This window comes from Manis pentadactyla, chromosome 10, assembly GCF_030020395.1.
Source record: "Manis pentadactyla isolate mManPen7 chromosome 10, mManPen7.hap1, whole genome shotgun sequence".
NCBI lineage: Eukaryota > Metazoa > Chordata > Mammalia > Pholidota > Manidae > Manis > Manis pentadactyla.
Window position 1 is genome coordinate 11,510,028 of NC_080028.1, and position 26,987 is coordinate 11,537,014.

Consider the following 26,987-nt stretch of genomic DNA (forward strand, 5'->3'; position numbering starts at 1 on the left):
TTCATTTTTGCTTTTGTTTTCCTTGCCCAGGGAGATATGTTCATGAAGAAGTCACTAATGTTTATGTCCAAGAGATTGTTGCCTATGTTTTTTCTTAAGAGTTTTATGGTTTCATGACTTACATTCAGGTCTTTGATCCATTTTGAATTTACTTTTGTGTATGGGGTTAGACAGTGACCCAGTTTCATTCTCTTACATGTAGCTGTCCAGTTTTGCCAGCACCATCTGTTGAAGAGACTGTCATTTCCCCATTGTATGTCCATGGCTCCTTTATTGAATATTAATTGACCATATATATTTGGGTTAATGTCTGGAGTCTCTAATCTGTTCCACTGGTCTGTGGCTCTGTTCTTGTGCCAGTACCAAATTGTCTTGATTACTATGGCTTTGTAGTAGAGCTTGAAGTTGGGGAGTGAGATTCCCCCCCCCGCCCCCTCCCCCACCACCACTTTATTCTTCTTTCTCAGGATTGCTTTGGCTATTCGGGGTCTTTGGTGTTTCCATATGAATTTTTGAACTATATGTTCCAGTTCATTGAAGAATGTTGTTGGTAATTTCATAGGGATTGCATCAAATCTGTATATTGCTTTTGGCAGGATGGCCATTTTGACTATATTAATTCTTCCTAGCCAAGAGCATGGGATGAGTTTCCATTTGTTAGTGTCCTCTTTAATTTCTTTTAAGAGTGTCTTATAGTTTTCAGGGTATAGGTCTTTCACTTCTTTGGTTAGGTTTATTCCTAGGTATTTTATTCTTTTTGATGTAATTGTGAATGGCATTGTTTTCCTGATTTCTCTTTCTGTTAATTCATTGTTAGTGTATAGGAAAGCAACAGGTTTCTGTGTATTAATTTTGTATCCTACAACTTTGCTCAATTCACATATTAGTTGTAGTAGTTTTGGAATGGAGTCTTTAGGGTTTTTTATGTACAGTATCATGTCATCTGCAAATAGTGACAGTTTGACGACTTCTTTACCAATCTTGATTCCTTGTATTTCTCTGTTTTGTCTAATTGCCGTGGCTAGGACCTCCAGTTCTCTGTTAAATAACAGTGGGGAGAGTGGGCATCCCTGTCTTGTTCCCGATCTCAGAGGAAAAGCTTTCAGCTTCTTGCTGTTAAGTATGATGTTAGCTGTGGGTTTATCATATATGGCCTTTATTATGTTGAGGTACTTGTCCTCTGTACCCATTTTGCTGAGAATTTTTATCATGAATGGATGTTGAATTTTGTCAAATGCTTTTTCAGCATCTATGGAGATGATCATGTGGTTTTTGTCTTTCTTTTTGTTTATGTGGTGGATGATGTTGATGGATTTTCAAATGTTGTACCATCCTTGCATCCCTGGGATGAATCCCACTTGGTCATGGTGTATGATCCTTTTGATATACTTTTGTATTTGGTTTGCTAATACTTTATTGAGTATTTTTGCATCTACATTCATCAGTGATACTGGTCTGTAATTTTCTTTTTTGGTGGGGTCTTTGCCTGGTTTTGGTATTAGAGTGATGTTGGCCTCATAGAATGAGTTTGGGAGTATTCCCTCCTCTTCTGTTTTTTGGAAAACTTTAAGGAGAATGGGTATTATATCTTCTCTGTATGTCTGATAAAATTCTGAGGTAAATCCATCTGGCCTGGGGTTTTTTTTCTTGGGTAGTTTTTTTATTACCACTTCAATTTCTTTGCTGGTAATTGGTTTGTTTAGATTTTGTGTTTCTTCTTTGGTCAGTCTTGGAAGGTTGTATTTTTCTAGGAAGTTGTCCATTTCTTCTAGGTTTCCCAGCTTCTTAGCATATAGGTTTTCATAGTAGTCTCTAATAATTCTTTGTATTTCTGTTGGGTCTGTCGTGATGTTTCCTTTCTTGTTTCTGATTCTGTTGATGTGTGTTGATTCTCTTTTTCTCTTAATAAGTCTGGCTAGAGGCTTATCTATTTTGTTTATTTTCTCAAAGAACCAGCTCTTGGTTTCATTGATTTTTTTCTATTGTTTCATTCTTCTCAATTTTGTTTATTTCTTCTCTGATCTTTATTATGTCCCTCCTTCTGCTGACTTTAGGCCTCATTTGTTCTTCTTTTTCCAATTTTGATAATTGTGACGTTAGACTGTTCATTTGGGTTTGTTCTTCCTTCTTTAAATATGCCTAGATTGCTATATACTTTCCTCTTAAGACTGCTTTCACTGTGTCCCACAGAAGTTGGGGCTTTGTGTTGTTGTTGTCATTTATTTCCATATATTGCTGGATCTCCATTTTAATTTGGTTGTTGATCCGTTGACTATTTAGAAGCGTGTTGTTAAGCCTCCATGTGTTTGTGAGCCTTTTTGCTTTCTTTGTACAATTTATTTCTAGTTTTATACCTTTGTGGTCTGAAAAGTTGGTTGGTAGAATTTCAATCTTTTTGAATTTACTGAGGCTCTTTTTGTGGCCTAGTATGTGGTCTATTCTGGAGAATGTTCCATGTGCACTTGAGAAGAATGTGTATCCTGTTGCTTTTGGGTGTAGAGTTCTATAGATGTCTATTAGGTCCATCTGTTCTAGTGTGTTGTTCAGTGCCTCTGTGTCCTTGCTTATTTTCTGTCTGGTGGATCTGTCCTTTGGAGTGAATGGTGTGTTGAAGTCTCCTAAAATGAATGCATTGCATTCTATTTCCTCCTTTAGTTCTGTTAGTATTTGTTTCACATATGCTGGTGCTCCTGTGTTGGGTGCATATATATTTATAATGGTTATATCCTCTTGTTGGACTGAGCCCTTTATCATTATGTAATGTCCTTCTTTATCTCTTATTACTTTCTTCGTTTTGAAGTCTATTTTGTCTGATACTAGTACTGCAACACCTGCTTTTTTCTCCCTATTGTTTGCATGAAATATCTTTTTCCATCCCTTGACTTTTAGTCTGTGCATGTCTTTGGGTTTGAGGTGAGTCTCTTGTAAGCAGCATATAGATGCGTCTTGTTTTTTTATCCATTCAGTGACTCTATGTCTTTTGATTGGTGCATTCAGTTCATTTACGTTTAGGGTGATTATCGATAGGTATGTACTTATTGCCATTTCAGGCTTTAGATTCATGGTTACCAAAGGTTCCAGGTTACTTTCCTTACTATCTAAGAGTCTAACTTAACTCACTTAGTATGCTGTTACAAACACAATCTAAAGGTTCTTTTCTATTTCTCCTCCTTTTTCTCCCTCCTTCATTCTTTATATATTAGGTATCAAATTCTGTACTTTTTGTCTATCCCTTGATTGACTTTGGGGATAGTCAATTTAATTTTGCATTTGCCTCGCAATCAGCTGCTCCACCCTCCCTACCGTGGTTTTACTACCTCTGGTGACAGCTATCCAACCCTAGGAACACTTCCATCTATAGCAGTCCCTCCAAAATAGACTGCAGAGATGGTTTGTGGGAGGTAAACTCTCTCAGCTTTTGCTTATCTGGAAATTGTTTAATCCCTCCTTCAAATTTAAATGATAATCTTGTCGGATAAAGTAATCTTGGTTCCAGGCCCTTCTGCTTAATGGCATTAAATACATCATGCCACTCCCTTCTGGCCTGTAAAGTTTCTGCTGAAAAGTCTGATGTTAGCCTGATGGGCTTTCCTTTGTATGTGATCTTATTTCTGCCTCTGGCTGCTTTTAACAGTCTGTCCTTATCGTTGATCTTTCCCATTTTAATTATTATGTGTCTTGGTGTTGTCTTCCTTGGGTCCCTTGTGTTGGGAGATCTGTGGATCTCCATGGCCTGAGAGACTATCTCCTTCCCCAGATTGGGAAAGTTTTCGGCAACTACCTCCTCAAAGACACTTTCTATCCCTTTCTCTCTCTTCTTCTGGTATCCCTATAGTGTGAATATTGTTCCGCTTGGATTGGTCACACAGTTCTCTCAATATTCTTTCATTTTTAAAGATCCTTTTTTCTCTCTGTGCCTCAGCTTCTTTGTATTTCTCTTCTCTAGTTTCTATTTCATTTATTGTCTCCTCCACCGTATCCAACCTGCTTTTAATACCCTCCATCATGCTCTTCAATGATTGGATCTCTGACCTGAATTCATCCCTGAGTTCTTGGATGTCTTTCCGTACCTCCATTAGAATGTTAATGATTTTTATTTGAACTCCCTTTCAGGAAGAGTCACGAGGTCCATATCATTTAAATCTTTCTCAGGAGTTGTATTAATAATTTTACTCTGGACCAGGTTCCTTTGGCGTTTCATGTTTGTATATGGCACCCTCTAGTGTCCAGAAGCTCTACTCTGGAGCTGCTGAGCCCCTGAAGCAATGGGTTGCAGGGGAGCGGTACTGGTGCCTGGGGGTAGGAAAGAGCTGTTCCCGGCCTCCTGGCTGCTGTGCCTGAGCCAGTGGGCCGGTCACACAGGTATAAGTTTTTGTCCCAGAGCAGCCGGATATGGATCCCTGCTTTCCACAAGCGGCCAGAATCCCAGTCTCCCCAGGAACTCTGCCTGTATTAACTTTCCATCCCGGTAGTCATGCGAGTCTCATGCAAGCACCATGGAATGTAGGTTTGTCCTCCCAGCGCAGATCTCCCGAGCTAGGTATTCAGCAGTCCCAGGCCTTCCACTCCCTCCCTGCTCCGTTTGTCTTCCTCCCCCCGCTGAGCTGGGGTGGGGGAGGGGCTCGGGTCCCGCGGAGCCACAGCTCCGGTACGTTACCCCGTTCGCTAAGGTCTGCTCTTTACTCCAGGTGTGTGCAGTCTGACGCCGTCGTCTTTCCTGTTGCTCTCTCAGCATTAGTTGTGCCAATTAAATTTTCTAATTGTATCCAGTTTTAGGAGGAAGCCTCTGTCTCTCCTCTCATGCCGCCATCTTTAATCCCATCTCGTGTGGCACCTCTCTTCACCACTGGCCTTTTCTTTCTCTTTTTTCCCCCAATACCATTTCCTACTGTTTAGACTCCTGGATTGTATATTTCTAATGATAGTGTTAAGGGTGGGCTCTATTCCTTAATATAAATATATACAGTTGAGACATATGTTTCTCATCCATATTATAAACTATTCAGTATATAATTTTGTATTTTATAAACCCATTTGAGTTACTAAAGAAACTGAAATAAAATTACAAATCCATGTATAGATGATGAATTTATTGGCACTGAAGAGAAAATGGAAAATCCTTTACAAACAGCAGTTTCTATAATTATAGGAAGCTGCCAACAATAAAATGGGGAATATTAGAAAGTTCTGATTGAAGATACTTCTTATATTTGTAAATATCCATTTTAAGTGTGAGCGTGAATTCACTGCTCTTAAGCCATTTACCTTTGGAAGTTATGTGTGTGTGACTGTTTCTGGGTGATCTGTGTTTATAGAGAGAGATTGAACAGCAGAACAGTACATCATAAACCTAGATTTGCCAACATAGATTATTCTGTTGAAGTTTTACTATATGTTTATTTGTTTCTTAAAATGGGTCTGGTAATTCCTGCAGCCAATTAAATTCAAAACATAGATGGGAAGCATTGTTATTGATAAATAAATGATACCTTAAATTTGTGTAATACTCTTTCAGTTTAAAAATTGCTTCCACAACTTTTTAAAATAGCCCTTTGTGGCATGTTAGGTTTTTTTACAGTTGGGGAATTCAACTGTAAAGTCCTCTCTGCTCTACCACTCTGCCTCCCCATCTCCAGCTGAACAACTGGGAGTGTGTATGTGCACTGGTCCTCTTAGCAGGTGTCTGTGCACGTTTTCCCATTTAGTCCAGCTGTTAGCTCTGCTGGGAATTCTCACTTGACTTTCCCAGGCAAAGCCAAATTTATGTGTCCTTCATTTAGGCTCATGTAGACTTCTGAGCTAACTTCTTCTTGTGGAACTTATAAAGTGAGATGTTTCCCTAACTAAACTGTAAGCTTTTAAAGTAAACATCCTGTTTTGTTCATCTTTGCATTCTCTGATTTATCATAGTGCTTGGCACTTAATAGTTACTCAGTAAGTATACCTTGGGGCAAAAAATGAAAGAAGATACAGGTATACCATGGGAAGTGGGAGGAGAGAGACCAAGGCTTCTTGGAGGAGATGGCCTTGATGTGGGCCTTGTATTAAGAGTGGCTAGAATTTGAACATGCAGAGATGGTGGTGGGAAAAATTAGGAAAGTTATTTCTCAAAGCAAAGTTAGATGGAATGATCAAAATGTCTTTCAATAAAAGAAACCCAAATGGGTTTCCATTTGCCCAAAACTTTGGGTGTTTGGTTGATACTAGTGGAAAATAAGGTAGGAAGAAGATCACTTAAAGTACAGATTGGGAAGAGTATTTGAATGCCTGGCTGAGAAATGACTTTATTGAGGGGTTTATGAGCAAGGAAATGGAAGTGAGCAGAATTGTGCCTCCAGAACATTAATCTGTTGCATATACAGGATGAGTAGAGAAGCAGGGAGACTGGTTAGGAAAGAGTCTTAGGCTTGGTATTGATAATGAGCTTCTGGACTAGGCAGTTGCAGTGGTTATGTAATGGAGGGAGTAACTAAAGAGAAATTATGAAGGTAGATAACCATGCAGGATTGGATGAGTGAAACAAGGAGATCAGAATCAAAGATTGTCATCCTTTTTGCAGTAACTGTATGTTGAATAAATCATCTTACACCTCCCAAGTGTCAGTTTCCTCATTTATCAAATGAAGCTAATAATGCCTACATGACAGGACTTTAGTGAGTGTAAATTAGAAATGCTTTGGAAATTTCTTAAGTAGTTCTTTAAGATAATTGCTTTCAAACATCTTTTTCAGTCAGTTGTCCCAGTTGATGTCCCTTATCTGTATTTTTTCTTGTGAGCTAAAGCTGTATTTTAGTAAGAGATTTTGTTTATGTTGAATAGGCCTATCTTGATGGAGAAAACAGAAAGGGCTTCCAGTACAAAAATGGGAAATAAGCAGTGAAACTTGGCATTTTATTTCTAAAATATGTTTTAGAAATTGATTTTAACATTGGGCTAGAAGCTTCTAGTACTCTTAAGATGAGAGCTTGTTTTGATAGTCAAATGGTCCCATACTGTGATTAGCAAAGAGAGAGCAGTTAGGGGTCTCCCACCTGAGCCTGCCTGCAGAGGAGAAAGGACCTCAGTTCCTAAATGTTTAGATATTTTTTTCCAAATGCCAGCAGGCATAAATAACCAAAGTATTTGAAGTAGACAAGCTTTGGTGAATAATCTGTGGATATGAGGTATATATTTGTATCCATATCTGCCCGTCTATTGGATTATACTTACCTTGAGGGCAGGAACAATTTGCCCTCTTCTTATTAATCCTATTGGTATATACAGGATGTTTAACAAGTGTTCGCTGAATTAAAAAAGAAGCTTATAAAGCCAGAACTAGGTATCTGTGATTGACTAATAGATGTTAGGAACAGCATTTGAAGTGTTCGAACAGAGTTGATGAAGGATCTGAAGCTGAGATTTGCAGGAATGCTGAGTGGCCATCTTACTGTATTAGTCAGCTGTAGATTTTACAACCCTTCCCATTGGTGGGCCTTTGAGCACACTTCTGAATAAACACAACTTATACCCCATATTGTCCGTCATCCTCTTTCTTTGCTTTGTTGCGCACCCTTTCTGGAGCTGAAGCCAGATTTTCTTGCACTTCTTTACTGAAATCAGTCTATCTGTCCTCCCTTGGAATTTCCCACTGACTCCCTTCCTTGAAGGATGCCCTGTGAATTGTTATCACTGAAAAAGCCAGGAAGTTACAGTCGCTACCAGTGGTTCTATTTGCCCAAATAAGAACTTCTGGAATGGGGAAAATCACCCAGGTCTTGCTCTCATGTTGTGTCCTGTTGGGCCACATTACGTTTAGCCTGCAGCACAGGCATTATCTTCAGTATGTTCTACCTCCGTACCTGAAATTCATTTATCCAGCCATCCACTTTTCCGAGAGAGGCCCTCCATTTCCCTCCAAAGTAATCAAAGGCAGAGGGTGTTGAACCAATGCTAACTCTCTACACTTGTTGTCAATACACCCTCAGAAATAATTACTTGTACCCTCCAGCTCTGTAGTTTTGATGCCTGTTAGCAGCTTGACCTTTCCAAAGCTGGGTCCATGAGGAAACTATGTATAACCTGGTCTACAAATGCAAGTTGCTACAGAAAACCTCACTCAGCCAGGCATGGATATTTCTGAATAGAAAAAATTGCCCTTCGGTTCATGTAAGACTCAAGACACCCTTTCAGCACAGTTTTAATATTGTTAACTTCATGATTATTATGTCTTATCTTTCACATGGCTTCATTTCATTTATTCACTTATACTCAGTCCACCACCACGCCAGAAGAAACAGAGCTAACACGTGCTAGGAAGGGTAATACTGTGCTCTGCTGGCACTTACTGCTCCTGTGAGGGCGAGGGTGAAGAAGCAGTAATGATCAGTGCGGATGCTTGGTTTTTTAACCTGCCTACAAGAGTTGTGCATCTTCCACAAATACTTTTTACTATCTTTTGAAGTAACTAATAACAATCACTGAGTTTAAAGCTAAAATGGAGTTTAGAAACCATCTTATGCCTTCCTTGTACAGCAGAGGCCAGCAGTTTTAAGTGACTGAACAAGCTAGTAACAGAGCTGGGACTCAGGAAACTTGCTTTTTTGTCTGCTTCCACATAAAAATTATGAAAAATAAAAGGCATCCATAGGGGTAGTCTTACCTCCTTAGCTTCCACTTACTGTTCAACTTCAAACCTAGGAACTGCAACTAGAGCATACTGACAGATTTCTTTCATTCTTAAGTGTATAATTAAATATTAACCATTCAGTTAAGTGTAAAGTTTTTAAAAATGAGGTACCCGTCTGTGTGTTTTAGTATTATATGTTATATATAATTTTTATTTAATTCTTACTCTTGGTTTAAAAAAATAAGTGACTTGCTATGGCTTTTGTCTCATGATGTGATAATGATAATCAGTAATGATGATATTATACATACAAATGATGCCTTTGTAATTCTCTCTTTTTCTGAAGAAACTGGGAACTATTAGTTTGCTGAAAAAAATATTAGCTTACATTTAAATGCTCAAACAGGACTAGATTCTCAGAATTTGGCTTGTCATAACAATATTCAAATACACGGAGGAAATGCTTAGGCATTTCTTTTTAAAATAACTAAATCTAAAGGTAATTTTCCTAAATAAGGAAATGCCCTGCATAGATGTAAATTCAGTTTTCTCTGCTCAGGAAACTATGTTTGGTGATGGCATTAGATAAAATAACTTCACATTCAGTGTATGTTCTTATTAGTTCTTACAAGATTTTTAAAAATTCTTATAACATTATTCTTATAATGTTCTTAGTAGTATGTTATTTTAACACTATGAAATATCCTGATTTTTAGTTAATAAGCATATGGGCCAAGATTTCACTTTTTAGGAAAATATTCTGTCATGTTAAGACATTTACTCTTTAAGAAGAAATTAATATGATCTAATTCCACCAGGTTTAATCCATGACATACTCCATTATAAGCATATATAAAATGCTTTAAATGTGAAAGAGTCTAGTTGATGAGTCAGTATGGATTGTAGTTCCTTTTTCTTTTTGAGGCTTTATAAAATGAATGACATAATGGAAAGTATCCCAACCAACTTTCTAAAACTTTAAGGAAAAACTGGTTTTTTAAAGGCTGTTTTTATTATATAATACTGTAGTTAGGGAGCTTGAGCCCTAGAAATCAGAGTGAGTTGTGTTTAGCTCCCAGACCCTTTTGCTGAATGAACACCTGTATCATGAGATAATTTGTAACCATGTGCAATCTGCTGAATCTGTAACCATGAGAGCATTATAACTCTAGTGTTCTATTTTCCTCACCTGTAAAAATGGTGATAATTGTTCATACCTCATAGGGTTGTTTTTAGGATTAAATGAGAAAATGAATAGCGAGTATTCAATATAATGCCTGGCACATAGTAAATGTTCAATAAATATTAGCTGTAATACTATTAGCATATAATTATTTAATTCAAAGAAAATATTATAGGCAACTCTTGACTTATGTGATGATATAGATTAACAAACCATCAACTATATATCTTTTCTCTTTTGCCATTTTCCTCCCTCAAACCCTTGGAAACTAGTGCCCTAAGAGCCTTTCTGTTAAAAGCAGTTATTTTTCAGTGACTTTTATAGCCTGTTCTACAAAAATAACTGAATGAATAAATATATGTGATTCACATCTGGGGAGAAAGGTGAGTTTGCCCTCTTCAAAATTCACAAGAAACCTGTTAACTTTGTTTAATCCAGTATTTCCTAAATGTAATTGATCACGAAACCCATTTTCTACAAAACACCAGGTAACATCCTATACCATTGCAAAATATTGCTTTAGGATTTTTGAAGCATACACACATATGTATCCTTTAGGTGCGCTAAAAGCTATTTTGGGCAGGGATCTTTCGAGTAGATTTTCTTGAACATTGTGGGGAAAATGAAGTTCCTATGGCCAGGATCCTCACCCAGTGCTAAACTACTTGATGACATAATTGGCCTGCTGCTAGGCTAATGCTTCCACACCTGCTAGCCATGAGCTATTGTTGACTGAGTCACTACACAAAGAGCTCCACCCAGTGCTCTGGGCAGAGGCAGAGATGGAGGTGGATTACAGACCTGCAGACTGTTGGATGCAGACATGATTCTAACACTCAGCCTACCACCATGAGAATAAAGCCGGTATAAACCTTTTTACCCCGAAAATGTTCCCTTGTCATTTCTCAGTCCCACTGAATCCATAGTGAACTTGCCCGGGACTGAAACCCTCAGGCAAGACAGATATAAAATACGTCACAATCTATGCATACTTGAATCATTCAAATTTCAAATAGTGTGATATAGAAAAATTAATGAAATTTCACTTCTGTGCAGATTTTAAACTATTAATTAACAAAATTCAACCAAGTAAATTACATAGATCTTACTGACTTTATTCAGTGATTCGTGAACTTGGTAGCATCCAATCTAGCAGACAGAAGGGAGCTCAAAGAACTGTACAAGGCAAGAGATTTTATAGGCAGAGGGGAGCAGGACCAAGGAGGTTGTGGTGGACATTTGCTAAACTGGCTCAAGAGTTACTTCCCTTATATGGAGCAAAGGGATGTCTAGCAGCTGAGTCAGGTAACTTGTGCTGAGCGGGCAAGTGCTGACTGGCTGACCTAGGCCTTCCTTTTCTAGGAGAGCTCAGTGTAGAAACTTACTGAGGCTTTCGTTTGCTGACATGGGGCTTAGCATGAGTAACTCCCATCTTAGGCCCAATCTGGTTCCTTTAACAGAACCAGTGTGAATCTTACTAATTGAAAACTTCAATAATTGCCTAATTTCTAAGCTCTATGAATCATATGGCAGTTCACATGGCAGCTCAACTTTGTGCAATTAATAGAAATATCTACTATCCTTTGATTAGTTTAGTCTTGAATATTTTTTTTTGTAGTTTTCAAAACCATGTCCCTTGCACTATATGTGACTGACTTTGAACATTTTGAAAATATCTAATTCATCCTATGAGGAGGATTCACTTAAACCTTGACTGAGACCCACCCACATCTGAAAGAAATTGAACCCACCTAGGAATTGTTTATACTTTTGTTCTTAAAATAATGAAATCTTCAGGCAAAATGCTGCAGGAGATGAAGCTTTATGTGACTGACCTTGTGTAAGTAAAGAGATGGATAAATTAAACTGTTTGTAATTTGGGAATAGATAATAATAATATTAGATTAAATGTCTTCTTTTTTTCTTCACCATGCCAATAATTTTAAGTGGACAGACTTTTCAGTCCATGTCTGTCTTCTGTAAGTGGTGCAACCCACACACTGAATACAAGTATAAGTACTTGTCTATAGTTGTGCCTATATATAGTCATTAAACTAACTGAACATTCTTTGTGTTTTAATATTCTATATGGTTTAGAATCTGACATTGCAAAATACTTTTTCCTTTTTTTTTTAACTTTATTTTGAAATAATCCTAGACTTATAGTAAAGTTGCAAAAATAGTACAGAAGTTTCTGTGTACTCTTTATTTAACTTCCCCTAATGTCAACATCTTACATAAGTACAGTATGATTTTTCCAAACCAAGTAATAGGAAGTGTTTTTCATACAATACTATTAGGTAAAATGTAGGCTTTATTCATAGTTCACAAGTTTTTCCATTAGTGCTCTTTTTTTGTTCTGAATCTAATCCAGGATCCCACATTGCAGTTAGTAGTCATGTCTTCTTATCCCAAAATATTTTAATCATCTTCAGTTTATACCTGAAGTAGATCCAGGTTCTAAAGAACAGAGGAAGGAAAGACTTTGCTTTTATAGACCTACTGTTCGCTGATAGCTATGTCTTATTGCCAAGTTCTCTGCATATTCTACCTTTGCCTTTCATGTATGCATTGGAGAAAGGCTGTAATGCAGGTTCTCCTTTTTGAGATACAAAGGTTATTTTTAAAGAAAGCAGTATTTCCCAAAATAGTTTATACATGTCAGCTCAAACCAAACATAGGCAGTTTGCCCTGTTGCTGCCTTCATTAAAAATTGTACATACGGTATTATAAGATTTTATTAAACATCAGTTCCAGAGTATTTTTTAATATACCCACCCATCTAATTTTGCTTCCTCCAAAATATAGGAGATGGCTTTTGTGTCTGCATTCTTAGGACTAGAAACCAATAAGAACAGGGGAATTTATAATTTTTGAAGCCAGAAAGCAGATGGCCAGTTAGTAACTAACTTAACAGACCCAAATGAGCTTATCTTTGAGCCACTGGTGGGGAAGATCTGCGAAATAATTTAATTTACATTACAAAAATTTCAGAAGTCTCCAAAATTGACAGCTTCAATTAGAAGACTGGAAAACTCTTCTCTGGAAAACCTGACCAACTCAAGAGGAAAGAAGTCAGGGTTTTCCCCCAACACATTGCTTAGCTGACTGAACCCAGAATGAACCACAAAGTCATAAAGCTGCTCCACCCCACCCACTCAGAACTTCTAGTATTTTAGCTACCCTCCCCTCCTCAATTCTCAGCCAAGGATTACTTAGATAGTAGGGAAAACCTACAACATGAAAGACAGAGAACAAAAACAAACAAAAGAAAGAAATTGGGAAGAAAAGGAACCCCTTTTCCCAAAAAAACTACCCATACAATAATTGATATCCTCAGAGAGACAAGAGAAGATACTGCATCCACTGAACAAGGAAGAAATGCTAGTTTAAAGGGGTGGGAAGTAGGAGATTCAGGGAACAAGCCCTTGAAATTAAAAACATGGCAACACAATGGAAAAACTGGAAGATGAGATTGAAGAAAGGTCTAGGATCTGTCATCCGCAGTTCTAAAATCCAAAATGTTCTGAAAATCTAATGATTTTTTTCGTAAGTTTGCAGCAAAACTCACAACCTGTATATAGTCTCTATCCCATTTATGTGAATGTACAAGTATTTTGCTAAACTAATATCACTGCTTGTGGTCTCACTGATGGTTACATTATAGATTGTACAACATTATTGCCTTTCTAAAATACTACAAATTCTGCCCCAAAGTTTTCAGATAAAGAATTAAGGACTTATATCCCAGAAAATAGAGCCAAAAGGCAGAGAGATGGAAAATATGAGAAAAAGATAAGAAAATTAGAGGACTAGCCCAGTAGATCCAATACCTAATAATACAAGTACCAGAAAGAGAAAAAGACATAATGTATAGGGTAGGAATCATTATCAACAAAATAAGATAACTTCCCAGGACTGAAGGACATTAATTTTTAACATAAGAGACCAGATTTCCCAGCAAAGTAGATCAAAATAAACCCATATTAAGGCATATCACTATGAAATTTTAGAACACTGTATATATATTTAGGTAGTCTACAAACCAGAGAGAATAGGGGGAACAGTAGAGAGCTACCTTCAAAATTCTAAGGGGATTATTTTCAACCTAGAATTCTATACCTGGTCAAACTATCATGAAAGGTTGGTTTCCTAGATGTTTTCAGACATGAAATCTGATTCTCAAGAAATTTACTCTGCTAAATTGAATTTCCTATTTTCCTCTTCTTCCCCTTCAGTCTTATAGAGATAAAAATAAGAAATGAATATACCAAGAACACAAAAGGAACAATAAATATTGAAGAAAATGTATAATCTATAAATCAAAACTTTATACCTGAATTAATCCAGAGGTTCCTTAGTATCTCTGATGATGTACTAAGTCTTACTATGATAGAGACTTGGAAAGTAATACTTCATCTTGAATTGCCCAGAGTTCTTTTTCAGACCATAACATTTGTTCAAACTGTAAAATAGTTAAAATAATTATATTGTTTCAGAGGGGAGTCAGAAAAATTAATCTATTTCCCAATTATAAGAATTTTTAAAGTTTGAGTTCATTAAAACATGTAACCTAAATACAAAAAATTATTAGAGAATACTACGAAAATCTATATGCTAACAAGCTGCAAAACCTAGAAGAAATGGACAACTTCCTAGAAAAATACAACCTTCCAAGACTGACCAAGGAAGAAACAGAAAATCTAAACAGACCAATTACCAGCAAAGAAATTTAATTGGTCATTAAAAAACTACCCAAGAACAAAACCCCTGGACCAGATGGATTCACCGCTGAATTTTATCAGACATATAGAGAAGACATAATACCCATTCTCCTTAAAGTTTTCCAGAAAATAGAAGAGGAGGGAGTATTTCTAAACTCATTCTATGAAGCCAGCATCACTCTAATACCAAAACCAGGCAAAGACCCCACCAAAAAAGAAAATTTCAGACCAATATCCCTGATGAACATAGATGCAAAAATACTCAACAAAATATTAGCAAACCAAATTCAAAAATACATTAAGAGGATCATACACCATGACCAAGTGGGATTCATCTCAGGGATGCAAGGATGGTACAACATTAGAAAATCCATCAACATCATCCACCACATCAACAAACAGGACAGAAACCACATGATCATTTCCATAGATGCTGAAACGGCATTTGACAAAATTCAACATCCATTCATGATAAAAACTCTCAACAAAATGGGTATACAGGGCAAGTACCTCAACATAATAAAGGCCATATATATGACAAACCCACAGCTAACATCATACTTAACAGCGAGAAGCTGAAAGCTTTTCCTCTAAGATCGGGAACAAGACAGGGATGCCCACTCTCCCACTGTTATTCAACATAGTACTGGAGGTCCTAGCCATGGCAATTAGACAAAACAAAGAAATACAAGGAATCCAGATTGGTAAAGAGGAAGTCAAACTGTCACTATTTGCAGATGACATGATATTGTACATAAAAAACCCTAAAGACTCCATTCCAAAACTACTACAACTAATATGTGAATTGAGCAAAGTTGCAGGATACAAAATTAATACACAGAAATCTGTTGCTTTCCTATACACTAACAATGAATTAACAGAAAGAGAAATCAGGAAAACAATGCCATTTACAATTACATCAAAAAGAGTAAAATCCCTAGAAATAAACCTAACCAAAGAAGTGAAAGACCTATACCCTGAAAACTACCAGACACTCTTAAGAGAAATAAAAGAGGACACTAACAAATGGAAACGCATTCCATACTCTTGGCTAGGAAGAATTAATATTGTCAAAATGGCCATCCTGCCTAAAGCAATCTACAGATTTAATGCAATGCCTATCAAAATACCAACAACATTCTTCAATGAACTGGAACAAATAGTTTTAAAATTCATATGGAACCACAAAAGATCCCAAATAGCCAAAAGCAGTTCAGAGAAGGAAGAATAAAGCAGGGGGCATCTTGCTTCCCAACTTCAAGCTGTACTACAAAGCCACAGTAATCAAGACATTTTGGTCCTGGCACAGGAACAGCCGCAGACCAGTGGAACAGAATAGAGCGTCCAGATATTAACCCAAACATATACGGTCAATTAATATATGATAAAGGAGCCATGGGCATACAATGGGGAAATGACAGGCTCTTCAACAGCTGGTGTTGGCAAAACTGGACAGCTACATATAAGAGAATGAAACTGGATCACTGTCTAACCCCATACACAAAAGTAAATTCGAAATGGATCAAAGACCTGAATGTAAGTCATGAAACCGTAAAACTCTTAGAAAAAAACTTAGGCAAAAATCTCTTGGACATAAACATGAGCAACTTCTTCATGAACATATCTCCCCAGGCAAGGGAAACAAAAGCAAAAATGAACAGGTGGGACTATATCAAGCTGAAAAGCTTCTGTACAGCAAAGGACACCATCAATAAAACAAAAAGGTACCCTACAGTATGGGAGAATATATTCATAAATGACAGATCTGATCAAGAGTTGACATCCAAAATATATAAAGAGCTCACGCACCTCAACAAACAAAAAGCAAAAAATCCAATTAAAAAATAGGCAGAGGAGCTGAACAGATACTTCTCCAAAGACAATATTCAGATGTCCATCAGACACATGAAAAGATGCTCCACATTGCTAGTCATCAGAGAAATGCAAATTAAAACCACAATGAGATATCACCTCACACCAGTAAGGGTCGCCACCATCCAAAAGACAAGCAACAACAAATGTTGGCAAGGTTGTTGAGAAACGGAAACCCTCCTTCACTACTGGTGAGAATGTAAACTAGTTCAACCATTGTGGAAAGCAGTATGGAGGTTCCTCAAAATGCTCAAAATAGACTTACCATTTGACCCAGGAATTCCACTCCTAGGAATTTACCCTAAGAATGCAGCAGCCCAGTTTGAAAAAGACATATGCTCCTCTGTGTTTATCGCAGCACTATTTACAATAGCCAAGAAATGGAAGCAACCTAAGTGTCCATCAGTAGATGAATGGATAAAGAAGATGTGGTACATATACACAATGGAATATTATTCAGTCATAAGAAGAAAACAAATCCTACCATTTGCAACAACATGGATGGAGCTAGAGGGTATTATGCTCAGTGAAATAAGCCAGGCAGAGAAAGACAAATACCAAATGATTTCACTCATATGTGGAGTATAAGAACAAAGAAAAAAGTAAAGGAACAAACAACAGCAGAAACACAGAAGCCAAGAATGGACTAACAGTTACCAAAGGGAAAGGGACTGGGGAGGATGTGTGGGAAGGAGGGAGAAGTGGGCAGGGAGGGAGAAAGGGGGCATTACGAATAGCATGTATAATGTGGGTGGGGCACGGGGAAGGCTGTGCAACACAGAGAAGACAAGTAGTGATTCTATAGCATCTTTCTACGCTATGGACAGTGACTGTAATGGGGATTGTGGGAGGGACTTGGTGATGGTGGGAGTCTAGTAAACATAATGTTCCTCATGTAATTGTAGATTAATTATACCAAAAAAAAAAAAGAGAACGTAACCTTTTTAGTCCTCATCTCTAGAATGAGGTTTGAGACTAAAAAATCTGATTTGCCCTTCAGTGTAAAATGCCCTGGGTTCCTCTTGAGTGTAGACAGTCACTGGGGAAGCCAAGTTATGCAGATCGGCTGTGTAGACTTACATCATAGGATGCAGTGCACAGTGCCACTGCCTGTCCTCGCCACAAGCTACCATAAACAGATTCTAGTCTCCCCTGTTTCATCATCTCCTGCCCAGTGAGTAAGTTAGATCAGAAACTGACCACAGAAGGGAAGAACAGAAGGTTGGGAGGTTATTTTATACAGTCAGTAAAGCTGCTCAGCAGCTAACAACAGGAAATAAAGCAAACCAATGCTGTTACTGAGATTTTTCTCAGAGCAGTTTAACTGTCCACTTCTCATAAAGATAACAGTCTAAAAACTTCCATTAACTTCTCTCGTTTGTCTATTTCAACAATTAGTAGTCTGTATGGAGGTAAGTAAACTTAAAGTTGAGGATGTCAGCATGATCTCATGTGATCACTTTGAATGTTATTTCCTATTCTCATGTCCACTGGGTACAGAAATCTGCCCTTCAGCCCCCTTGAGTACCAGGTTACTAGATCTCTGGAGTTTTCCTTTGTAAAAGTCAGTGTGCCTTTGCTTGTTTTCTTTTCTCTTGCTTTTCTCCCCTTTGTGGCCTGACCTGCTCCCCTTCCTTCAAAGTATAGAATACTTGTCACTTCTTGTATGGCTTTCCCTCCATCACCCCAGTACCTACCTCCACCCCAGAAGTCTTGCTCCATCTAGTGAGGGTCCTGAGAAAGGAAGGGAATGGTATCCACAGGTGTTCTCCCTTTTAATGGGAAGAACCGAAGGGAGCAGGGGTGAAGTGCCAGAGAGGAGGTGGCGCAGCATATGAAGTTGGGCTGCCCAGTTTTGAATTCCTCCTCTGCCACTTAATACCTGATCTTGGGCAACTAACTTACCCTCTCTTTCCCTTAGTTTCTGCTTCTGTCTGTGGAGGTAATAATAGTACCTCCTCATAGATTAATAAGAATTTTAAAAAATAATGCATGTAAAGTTATGCTGTAATATAGTGATAAGAACATACACTCTGGAGTGAGACTGACTGTTCAAATCCCTTTCCATTACTTAGGCAATCTTTCTATTTCTCAGATTCCTTATCTGAAAAGTGGGGTGAAAAATAATACCTATGTGTTCTCAGTTAAAATCTAGTACCTAATGTTTGGGTTGTTGCAAGAATTACGTTAATAGATTACATTAATAGATATAAAATACTTTGGCAAACAGTAAGCACTAGTATTATTGAAGGGCTTAGATAAGGGTCTGTCAAGAAATAGTTGCTCTTTTACAGGGAATTCTTTTTCAACAAACTAATGTAAGTGAAAAGAAGGAAGGATCTGAGTTTAAAGAAGGGAAGGAAATTAAAGCCACAATATGATGCCACTACCTCCCACCAGAATAGTTAAAATGAAAGGACAATATTACGAGCAACTCGAACTCTCATACACAGTATGAGTGAGTACAGACACTTCGGAAAAATGGCGGTACCTATTAAGGCTGAACTTAAATGTATGCCCTTAACCCAGCATATCCACCACTAGATGTGTAAATACCCAACAGAAATGCCTGTTCACCTGCACTGAAAGACGTGTAACAAAAATACTCATAGGAACATTGTCCTTAATAGCCAAAAACTGAAAGCAGCACAGATAAATTCTGTATGTTTAAAAAATGTAAGAATGGATGAATTACAGTAATGTGTGTGTTAATGCAAATACAAAGTGTAGAAGACAGAAACAAGGATCGCCACCATCCAAAAGACAGACAACAACCAATGTTGGCGAGGGTGTGGAGAAAGGGGAACCCTCCTACACTGCTGGTGGGAATGCAAATTAGTTCAACCATTGTGGAAAGCAGTATGGAGGTTCCTCAAAATTCTCAAAATAGAAATACTATTTGACCCAGGAATTCCACTTCTAGGAATTTACCCTAAGAATGCAGCAGCCCAGTTTGAAAAAGACAGATGCACCCCTATGTTTATCGCAGTATTATTTACAATAGCCAAGAAATGGAAGCAACCTAAGTGCCCATCAATAGATGACTGGATAAAGAAGATGTGGTACATGTACACAATGGAATATTATTCAGCCATAAGAAGAAAACAAATCCTACCATTTGCAACAACATGGATGGAGCTAGAGGTTATTATGCTCAATGAAATAAGCCAGGCGGAGAAAGACAAGTACCACATGATTTCACTCATATGTGGAGTATAAGAACAAAGAAAAACTGAAGGAACAACAGCAGCAGAATCACAGAACCCAAGAATGGACCAACGGTTACCAAAGGGAAAGCGACTGGGGAGGATGAGTGAGAAGGGAGGGATAAGGTGGGGGGGGACAAAGGGGGCCTTACGATTAGCATGTGTAATATGGGGGCATAGGGAGGGATGTGCAACACAGAGAAGACGAGTAGTGAGTCTACAGCATCTTACTATGCTGATGGACCGTGACTGTAATGGGGTTTGTGGGGAGGGACTTGGTGAAGGGGGGAGTCTAGTAACCATAATGTTCTTCATGTAATTGTAGATTAATGATAATAAAATGAATTTTAAAAAAAGAAGACAGAAACAAAAGAGTACATACTGTATGATTACATTTTCAAGTTCAAAAACAGCAAAACTAATATATTGAGTTAGAAGTCAGGATAGTGGTAACCCTTTCTCAGGAGAACTAACGACTGGAGTAGGCTAGAGGGTGCTCCCGGAGTTCCACTGCTTGATCTAATTTGATGGCTCCATGGGTGTATTTTCTTTGTGAAAAGTCGTTCAGCTACATGCTTATGATGTGTCCATTTTTATTTATGTAAAACTTCAATTAAAAAATTTATATTAAATCAGAAGGCTTAAAAATTTTGGAAATGATAGTTCACTTTTCCCACTTGCCCAGTCTCCCTAGAATTAAAAATTTCATACTTTTAAAAAATGTAGGTGTCCACTACAAGGCCAGAAAATTAACCACTCTGGCTTCTGACCTTCTTAAATTGTCTTTCAGAGCTATAAAAAACTGTCAAGAACAACAAATAAATAACTCAGGCAACATGCTTTGAGGGAATCGTTCATTAGTTCTCATTTATCCTGACACCTCACATACAATATTACAGATTACATGGAGTATATATTTAAGTTACACATAAAATTGGCTTGGAGCTAGAATCAATCTTTTTACTTTTCTCACTGTAATACATTGACATCCTGCAGATCAGATCTGGTGGTTTTAAACTTTGAAGTTTTATATGATCCAGCTGTGAGATATGAGGAAAATCTGAAGGTGCTTGAATGAGCATGAGTTGTAATTGATGCTTTATGCTTTTTGCTTTGGTATCCATGATGCTGTTTTAATAACTTAGTGAGTTTCGTCTTTGAATGGAATCTGTTTTGTTTAGTCTGCATTGTGCCCAGATTGATGATTGAAAACCTAATGCTTTCTCAGAACATTGCTTCATAGCTCTTCCCTTTTCTGCTATTTTTATATCACATGAATCAATGCACATTTAAGCCATCTGCAAGGCCTGAATGGAATGAGATAAAAAGCTGCCATCACTTAGATTGACATTTGAAAAGCTGGTATTCATTTGCAGTTTATTCCTGATTATCCTTTATTTTTTAAAGTCTCGACTTTATTTCAAGATGGTTGCTAACATCTCTTAGACAAAAGTATCTCTGATTCACAGCTTCTTTTAGTAGACTTTGGGTCAAAGGGAGAGGATCCATTCTGTGTCACCCAGAAGAATCTGTTAGGGACTATGTCTAACTCAGTTGAACAGTAACAACAGCAAGTACCTCTCCTATTTTAAAAGTGTCTTGGTTTCATCAACAAGCCATCGGCTTGGCATGCATTTCATAGAGAATACTGAAAACATAAGGTTCTTAAATTGCTGGATTAATACTTCAAAATAAATGGGTTTTAAATGCCTAGAATATATCACATCTGTTAAATATTTGTCCAGAATATCTCTGAACATAAGTTTTTGGGGGAATTTATTGAAATAAATATATGAACATGTATCTGGGATGTTGCAAAAGAGATTCATGATTAAGAATGCATACCCAAGAATATATAAAGAACTCATGTAATTCAACACCAAAAAAGCAAATAACCTAATTAAAAAATGGGCAGAGGACCTGAACAGACATGTCTCCAAAGAAGAAATACAGATGGCTAACAGGCACATGAAAAGATGCTCCACATCGCTAATCATCAGGGAAATGCAAATCAAAACCACAGTGAGATACCACCTCACACCAGTTAGAATGGCCACTATTCAAAAGACAAGAAATAACAAGTGTTGCTGAGGATCTAGAGAAAAGGGACCCCTCCGGCACTGTTGGTGGGAATGTCAATTGGTGCAGCCACTGTGGAAAGCAGTATTGAAGGGGCCTCAAGAAACTAAAAATAGAAATGCAATCCAACCCAATAACTCTATTTCTAGAATCTACCCGAAGAAAACAAAATACCTGATTTGAAAAGATACATGCACCCCTATGTTTATTGCCACATTATTTACAACAAGCAAGATATGGAAGCAACCTAAGTGTCCTTCAGTAGATGAATGGATACAGACGATGTGGTATGTATACACAATGGAATATTACTCAGCCATAAGAAAAGAAATCTGCGATTTGCAACAACATGGATGGACCTAGAGGGTATCATGCTGAGTGAAATAAGCCAGGCAGAGAAAACAAATACCATATGGTTTCACTCATTTGTGGAATCTAAAAGCAAAACAACACAAAATGAACAAAATAGCAGTGGACTCATAGTCACTGAGAAGTGACTAGTGGTTGCTATGGTGGAGGGAGAGGGGTAGTTGGAGGGGGAGGGGGATAAAAGGGCACAAAAATTCTCAAATCATGTATGTTGGTCACGGGGATGGTAGTACAGCATGGAGAATATAGCCAATGATTCTATAACATTCCTATGTTGACAATAATTTGCACCAGTTAGGTTGAGGATTTAATAATATGGGTACCTGTTGAACAACTGTGTTGTATACTTGAAACCAATATAAGATTGTATATCAAGTATGTTTCAATTTTAAAAAGTGCATACCCGCACTCATTTATACTCTTTCACTATGGATATATACAAATGTAGCATTTATATGTGTACAGTAGATTAGTTAGGGTCCCTAAAGCCTTTCCCCACAGATTTTCTAAATGCACCTTTGCTCTGGGTTAAGAAAGGTTGGGTTTCCCTGTGGTAAAGTCAGCTGAAATTGCATAAATTAGGGAGGAGAGGACAGATTGGTTTCAGAGTAAGAAGCATCTTCAGTTTTTAAACATTTTGCTATTTTAGTGCATTTAATGCATTTTAAGTTATCACCCATTTTCCTAATGTACTACAAATATTCAAATTACCTAAATTTTGTTTGTAAACTATAGCATTTTTGAACATAGACATTTTGGGTTTTTTTCTCTTTTTAAGGACAACTGTAATTTTTGCTTGGAGTGGAGGAGGACTTTAATTATTTTGCATATTTCTCATGAAATAATTATATTTATTTCTCATTCGATGTTGTTTATTTCTTTGCTTAGCAGACAGAAGGGGGAGCACAGACAGATGGCCAGCAGTCACAGCCACAAAGCAGTGAAAATTCAGAGAGTAAATCTACCCCTAAACGACTGCATGTCTCTAATATTCCTTTCCGCTTCCGGGACCCTGACCTCCGGCAGATGTTTGGGGTAAGTCTCTGAGGTCATTTGTGGGTTTTACAATTGAAATACAATTCAGTCCACCAGATGTATTATTAGGTATTAGTACTTTAGGATAAAACTTCAAATAAATTGAGAAAGATCCTGAGGTAAATCAGTATTTTCATCAGGCTCTAGAAATTTCTCCCAGCACCTAGTCTATTCTAGACATTAGATTTGCAAGTTCTCACATAAGGTGACCATGTGACCGGTTTGCCTGGGTTTCTTGAGATCTGAGACTTTTGGTGCTAAAATCAGGACAATAGTAATTCCTAACTTTTAGAGTATTATGAATTAAATGAACTAATATCTGTGAAAGCAGGTAGCACCTGTGCTTTGTTTTTACTTTCTTGCCCATAACTCAGCAATGTCAAGACCAATATCTGAAGTCAGGTAGGGAGGTTTGTTTCCTACTTCTGATGTGGTCTTTGAGCTGTTTACTTTCCCCTGAAATCACTGCAATAAAAGCAAAGTGCAATAGCAAGGACTTAAGTTACGGAGGTGAATGACTGCTGAGAATCTTCATTTCTCTCTGGGCCTACATGTTGTTACCTGGTTTAATTTAACCAAACTCTTGACTTGAACCTAGGACTAAGAGATAATTTTTTTTTTTTTTTTTTTGGTATAGTTGCCTAGTGCTTTGTCAGAAAAGCAAATGCCCTTCTTTCTGTCTTGGTTGTGGCCACATCATGATGACAAGACCCTAGAACAAAGTTCTTTTGGTGATAGCCAATTACCTGGATGTGTTTTCTACACTGGGCACAGGCCAAGGTTAAGCTGGAATGCTAATCTGAAGTTCTTGAAGAGCTTTTACACAGGAAGTGGTAGCCAGCTGCTCTCCATTGCTACAGAAAAGAGAGCAGCAGAAAACATACAGGGCAGCATGAAGAATTTAGGTCACATTTAAGAAGAAACTTCCCAGGAGTATGAGTTACTAGGTTCTCTATTGAATTATCAGAGATAATATGGAATCTTAATCTCTGGAGGATGCTGTACATTTTCATTAGTTAGAAGTATGTTTTCTCCTGAGTCAGGGATATAGTATCCATTGCAGATCTGCCTGGGCCAGTTATCAGTGATTTCTTGAAATGTATTATGCCCTTCACATAAGGCACTAAGTACAAAAAAATAAAATTTTCCTGGCAAAGGATACTCGTTGCTTTGTTGTCTTCTGCATGGTTAGTACCTATTACTTAGGACAGTAGCATTGGTAAGGAGCAGGGATGTCATGCTGCATCTTATTAGCTCTGTAAACTTGACAAATAGTGTCCTTCAGCCTCATGTTCCTTAACCTTTAAAGAAAGGTGATCCTTACAGTAGAAGGATGACAGACATGCGTCAGAAAATGTAGTAGAAAACAAACTCTGAAACGCCATACAAATCTTAGTGTTTTAGATAGGCATATAAATAAATTAAATGCCCTCCTATATAAAATTAGACATTTTCCTCTTGAGTTTTCTAATTTTCTGTTAAATAATGAGAAGTCTTGCTCTAGAAAACTTTGACTCTTAATACATGCTTTTTGATAAAAAATAGTAATGATTCTACCCAATGAGGAAACATGATTTCTGTTTTATTCTTCTTATTTTTGGTTTTTCACGTTTCCCAAACACTGATTTGAAATCCAAATGAAATAGGTAATTGGTATATGAGTCCAGTACTCAGAGGGAAGTGTGAGCCAAAAGGTCATCAGGTGACTTAACTGCACATCCCTTCAACTCAGTCCACCCAAATGCTGAGTATAAAACAGGTAGTTTTGTCACCTGTGTAAACTCTCCTCCAGATGACCACTGTGCTTTGTGCACGCCCCTCTACTCAGCTAGTTAGCTGCCTAACAGTAGAATTAGGCTTTGTGTTTTTAGCTTTGTTTGATTTTCCAAATATCAAAATACTTAATTACAATGCAAAGTTATTTAAAATATTCTTGATCATATTCACTGCAGAAACACGAAATGGATGATTACATACATGAATGTTTTAAGTATTATGGAAAATAGCATACAGCCAAAGAAATGATAGCACAAATGTATTTATTGATTTGGAAAGTTCATAGTATATTAAGTATAAAAAGTAAAATAAAAGTAATATGTAGAAATATTTCCTTCGCTGGGAAGGCTCTGTGCCAGAAGTTAAGATGATGGTGTTGCAGATAATCTTCATTTTTCTGTTTCCCCTTTTTCTTTTTGTTTGTTAATATCATTCTAATTGTTTTACAGTGAACATGGTTTACTTTTACAAACTAAAAGAAAGGAGGGGAAGAAAAACAGCCTTCAATGGTAAACTTAGGATTTACTTCTTAAAACTGAGACATTTAAAAAATTAGATGTAGTTAGGAAAATCCCCATTTCTTATATTAGATACATGAAGAAGTATCTAATAGGGTAACACTGCGAATATCTTCTGGAAAAGAGCTTCCACCGTAGAGGTGATAACGCATGGGAGTGAATTGAAAAAAGAGAAATTAGTGGCTCAGTGATGAGGAAAAAAAGAGATTGGAACCTACCAACAAGTAGAAACATGGATACTAAATAAGTAGTTTAAAGGAAGAAAAAAATTCCTTTTCAGAAGTAAACTATATGGATAAATAAGTGTTTTTATTTTTGTTTCTGCAGCAGTTTGGCAAAATCCTAGATGTAGAAATAATCTTTAATGAACGTGGCTCTAAGGTAAGCTCCATTTCAGTATGTGTGCCTGGTTTCTTTTTAGTTTTGTTTTACTTATAAATAGTAAGTCACCAGAAAACAAGCTTTTCTTCAAGCCTGCAAAAAACGATTTTCTTTAAAAAAAAAAAAAAAAAAGTATCCCAGCTGTCCATCTTGGATTAGATTATCTCTAAAAATAAGTTACCACATGGCCAAACTTTATCCTAATAGTTAAGTTGGGCGAGTGATGGGATGGAAGCAAGAGAAGTCTGGTGGGGCAGAGTATAGTGGTAAGCAAGACAGGATGTAGGAGATGCCGGTCCTTTATCAGACTTAAATTTGGCCCAAGCTTCTTATTTTAAAGGAAGAGAGAGAAGCCTGAAAAAGGTGAGACCCTATGAGAACTCTTCTCTGTCTTCTGTCAGAATAGTTCAGATTCTAAAAATTGAACTTTAGAATGACATATGTAGAACAAATGTAATATTTCAGTTATTCAGTTGACTGGTTCTCACTTTTGAATATATTTTGACAAGGCTTAAACATAGGGAGTAACAACTCAGGACATCACCATGAACTGATCTTCTGCTTTAAGTTATACCAGATAGGCAGGCTTCAGATGCAGAGCCACTTCAGTTACAAACTCAGTGAATTAGGTTTTTTGCATAATAATGAAAGTAATAAGTGTACAATTTGCTACATGTATTCTCTTCTAAATGTGTTCTATGAAAGATCTTAAATTTTTAATTGGAACTTATTGTCCCCTAATTGCTATTTTAAATTCTCAGTATACATGTCTTAGAATTTTTATGCACTAAAAAAAGCAGGTGTGTTTTTAGGAATGGGGAATGATAAAGTCTTACACATACTGTCAAAAAAATTTTTGATGGAACTGAATTTTAGGAAGTTTTTATTTGCAAGTTTTCTTCCTCCACAACCAATGAAGTACACCCCACAGACACAATCAACTATAACCAGGCTTATAAATACTTACCTGCTATGTTCAGTTCTACTTGCATTTTTAGGTTAGACCAATTTTTAAATTAATTTTCATTTGGCCATCTCTGAACTTTCAAAATAGCCCTTGGCTGTGATTAAATCTCTAAGAAATGAAAACTAAATAAAGCAAATAAATGAGTTAATATTTACCTCTCTTCAATTTCCTACTCCAAATTCACTATACTTCAGGAATTAATAACTTGTATCTACAGTTATATATACCTCCTGCCCCCATCTGTACTAATACAAATGAGTGTAGTGTTCTAA

At 37.1% G+C, this 26,987-nt stretch overlaps 1 protein-coding gene across 24 annotated transcripts in view; it reads left to right on the forward strand.

The window, feature by feature from the left end:
- RBFOX2 (RNA binding fox-1 homolog 2) overlaps window positions 1–26,987 on the forward strand; it is a 292,632-nt gene that overhangs the window by 230,898 nt on the left and 34,747 nt on the right. For 15 of the 24 annotated variants that reach the window (XM_057486404.1, XM_036891528.2, XM_057486400.1 and 12 more), the window contains 2 exons: window positions 22,927–23,073; window positions 25,695–25,748. In XM_057486404.1, coding sequence (XP_057342387.1) covers window positions 22,927–23,073; window positions 25,695–25,748 — 201 coding nt within the window. The remainder of the gene's footprint in view (window positions 1–22,926; window positions 23,074–25,694; window positions 25,749–26,987) is intronic. The other 9 variants (XM_057486406.1, XM_057486402.1, XM_057486403.1 and 6 more) reach the window with 1 other exon arrangement.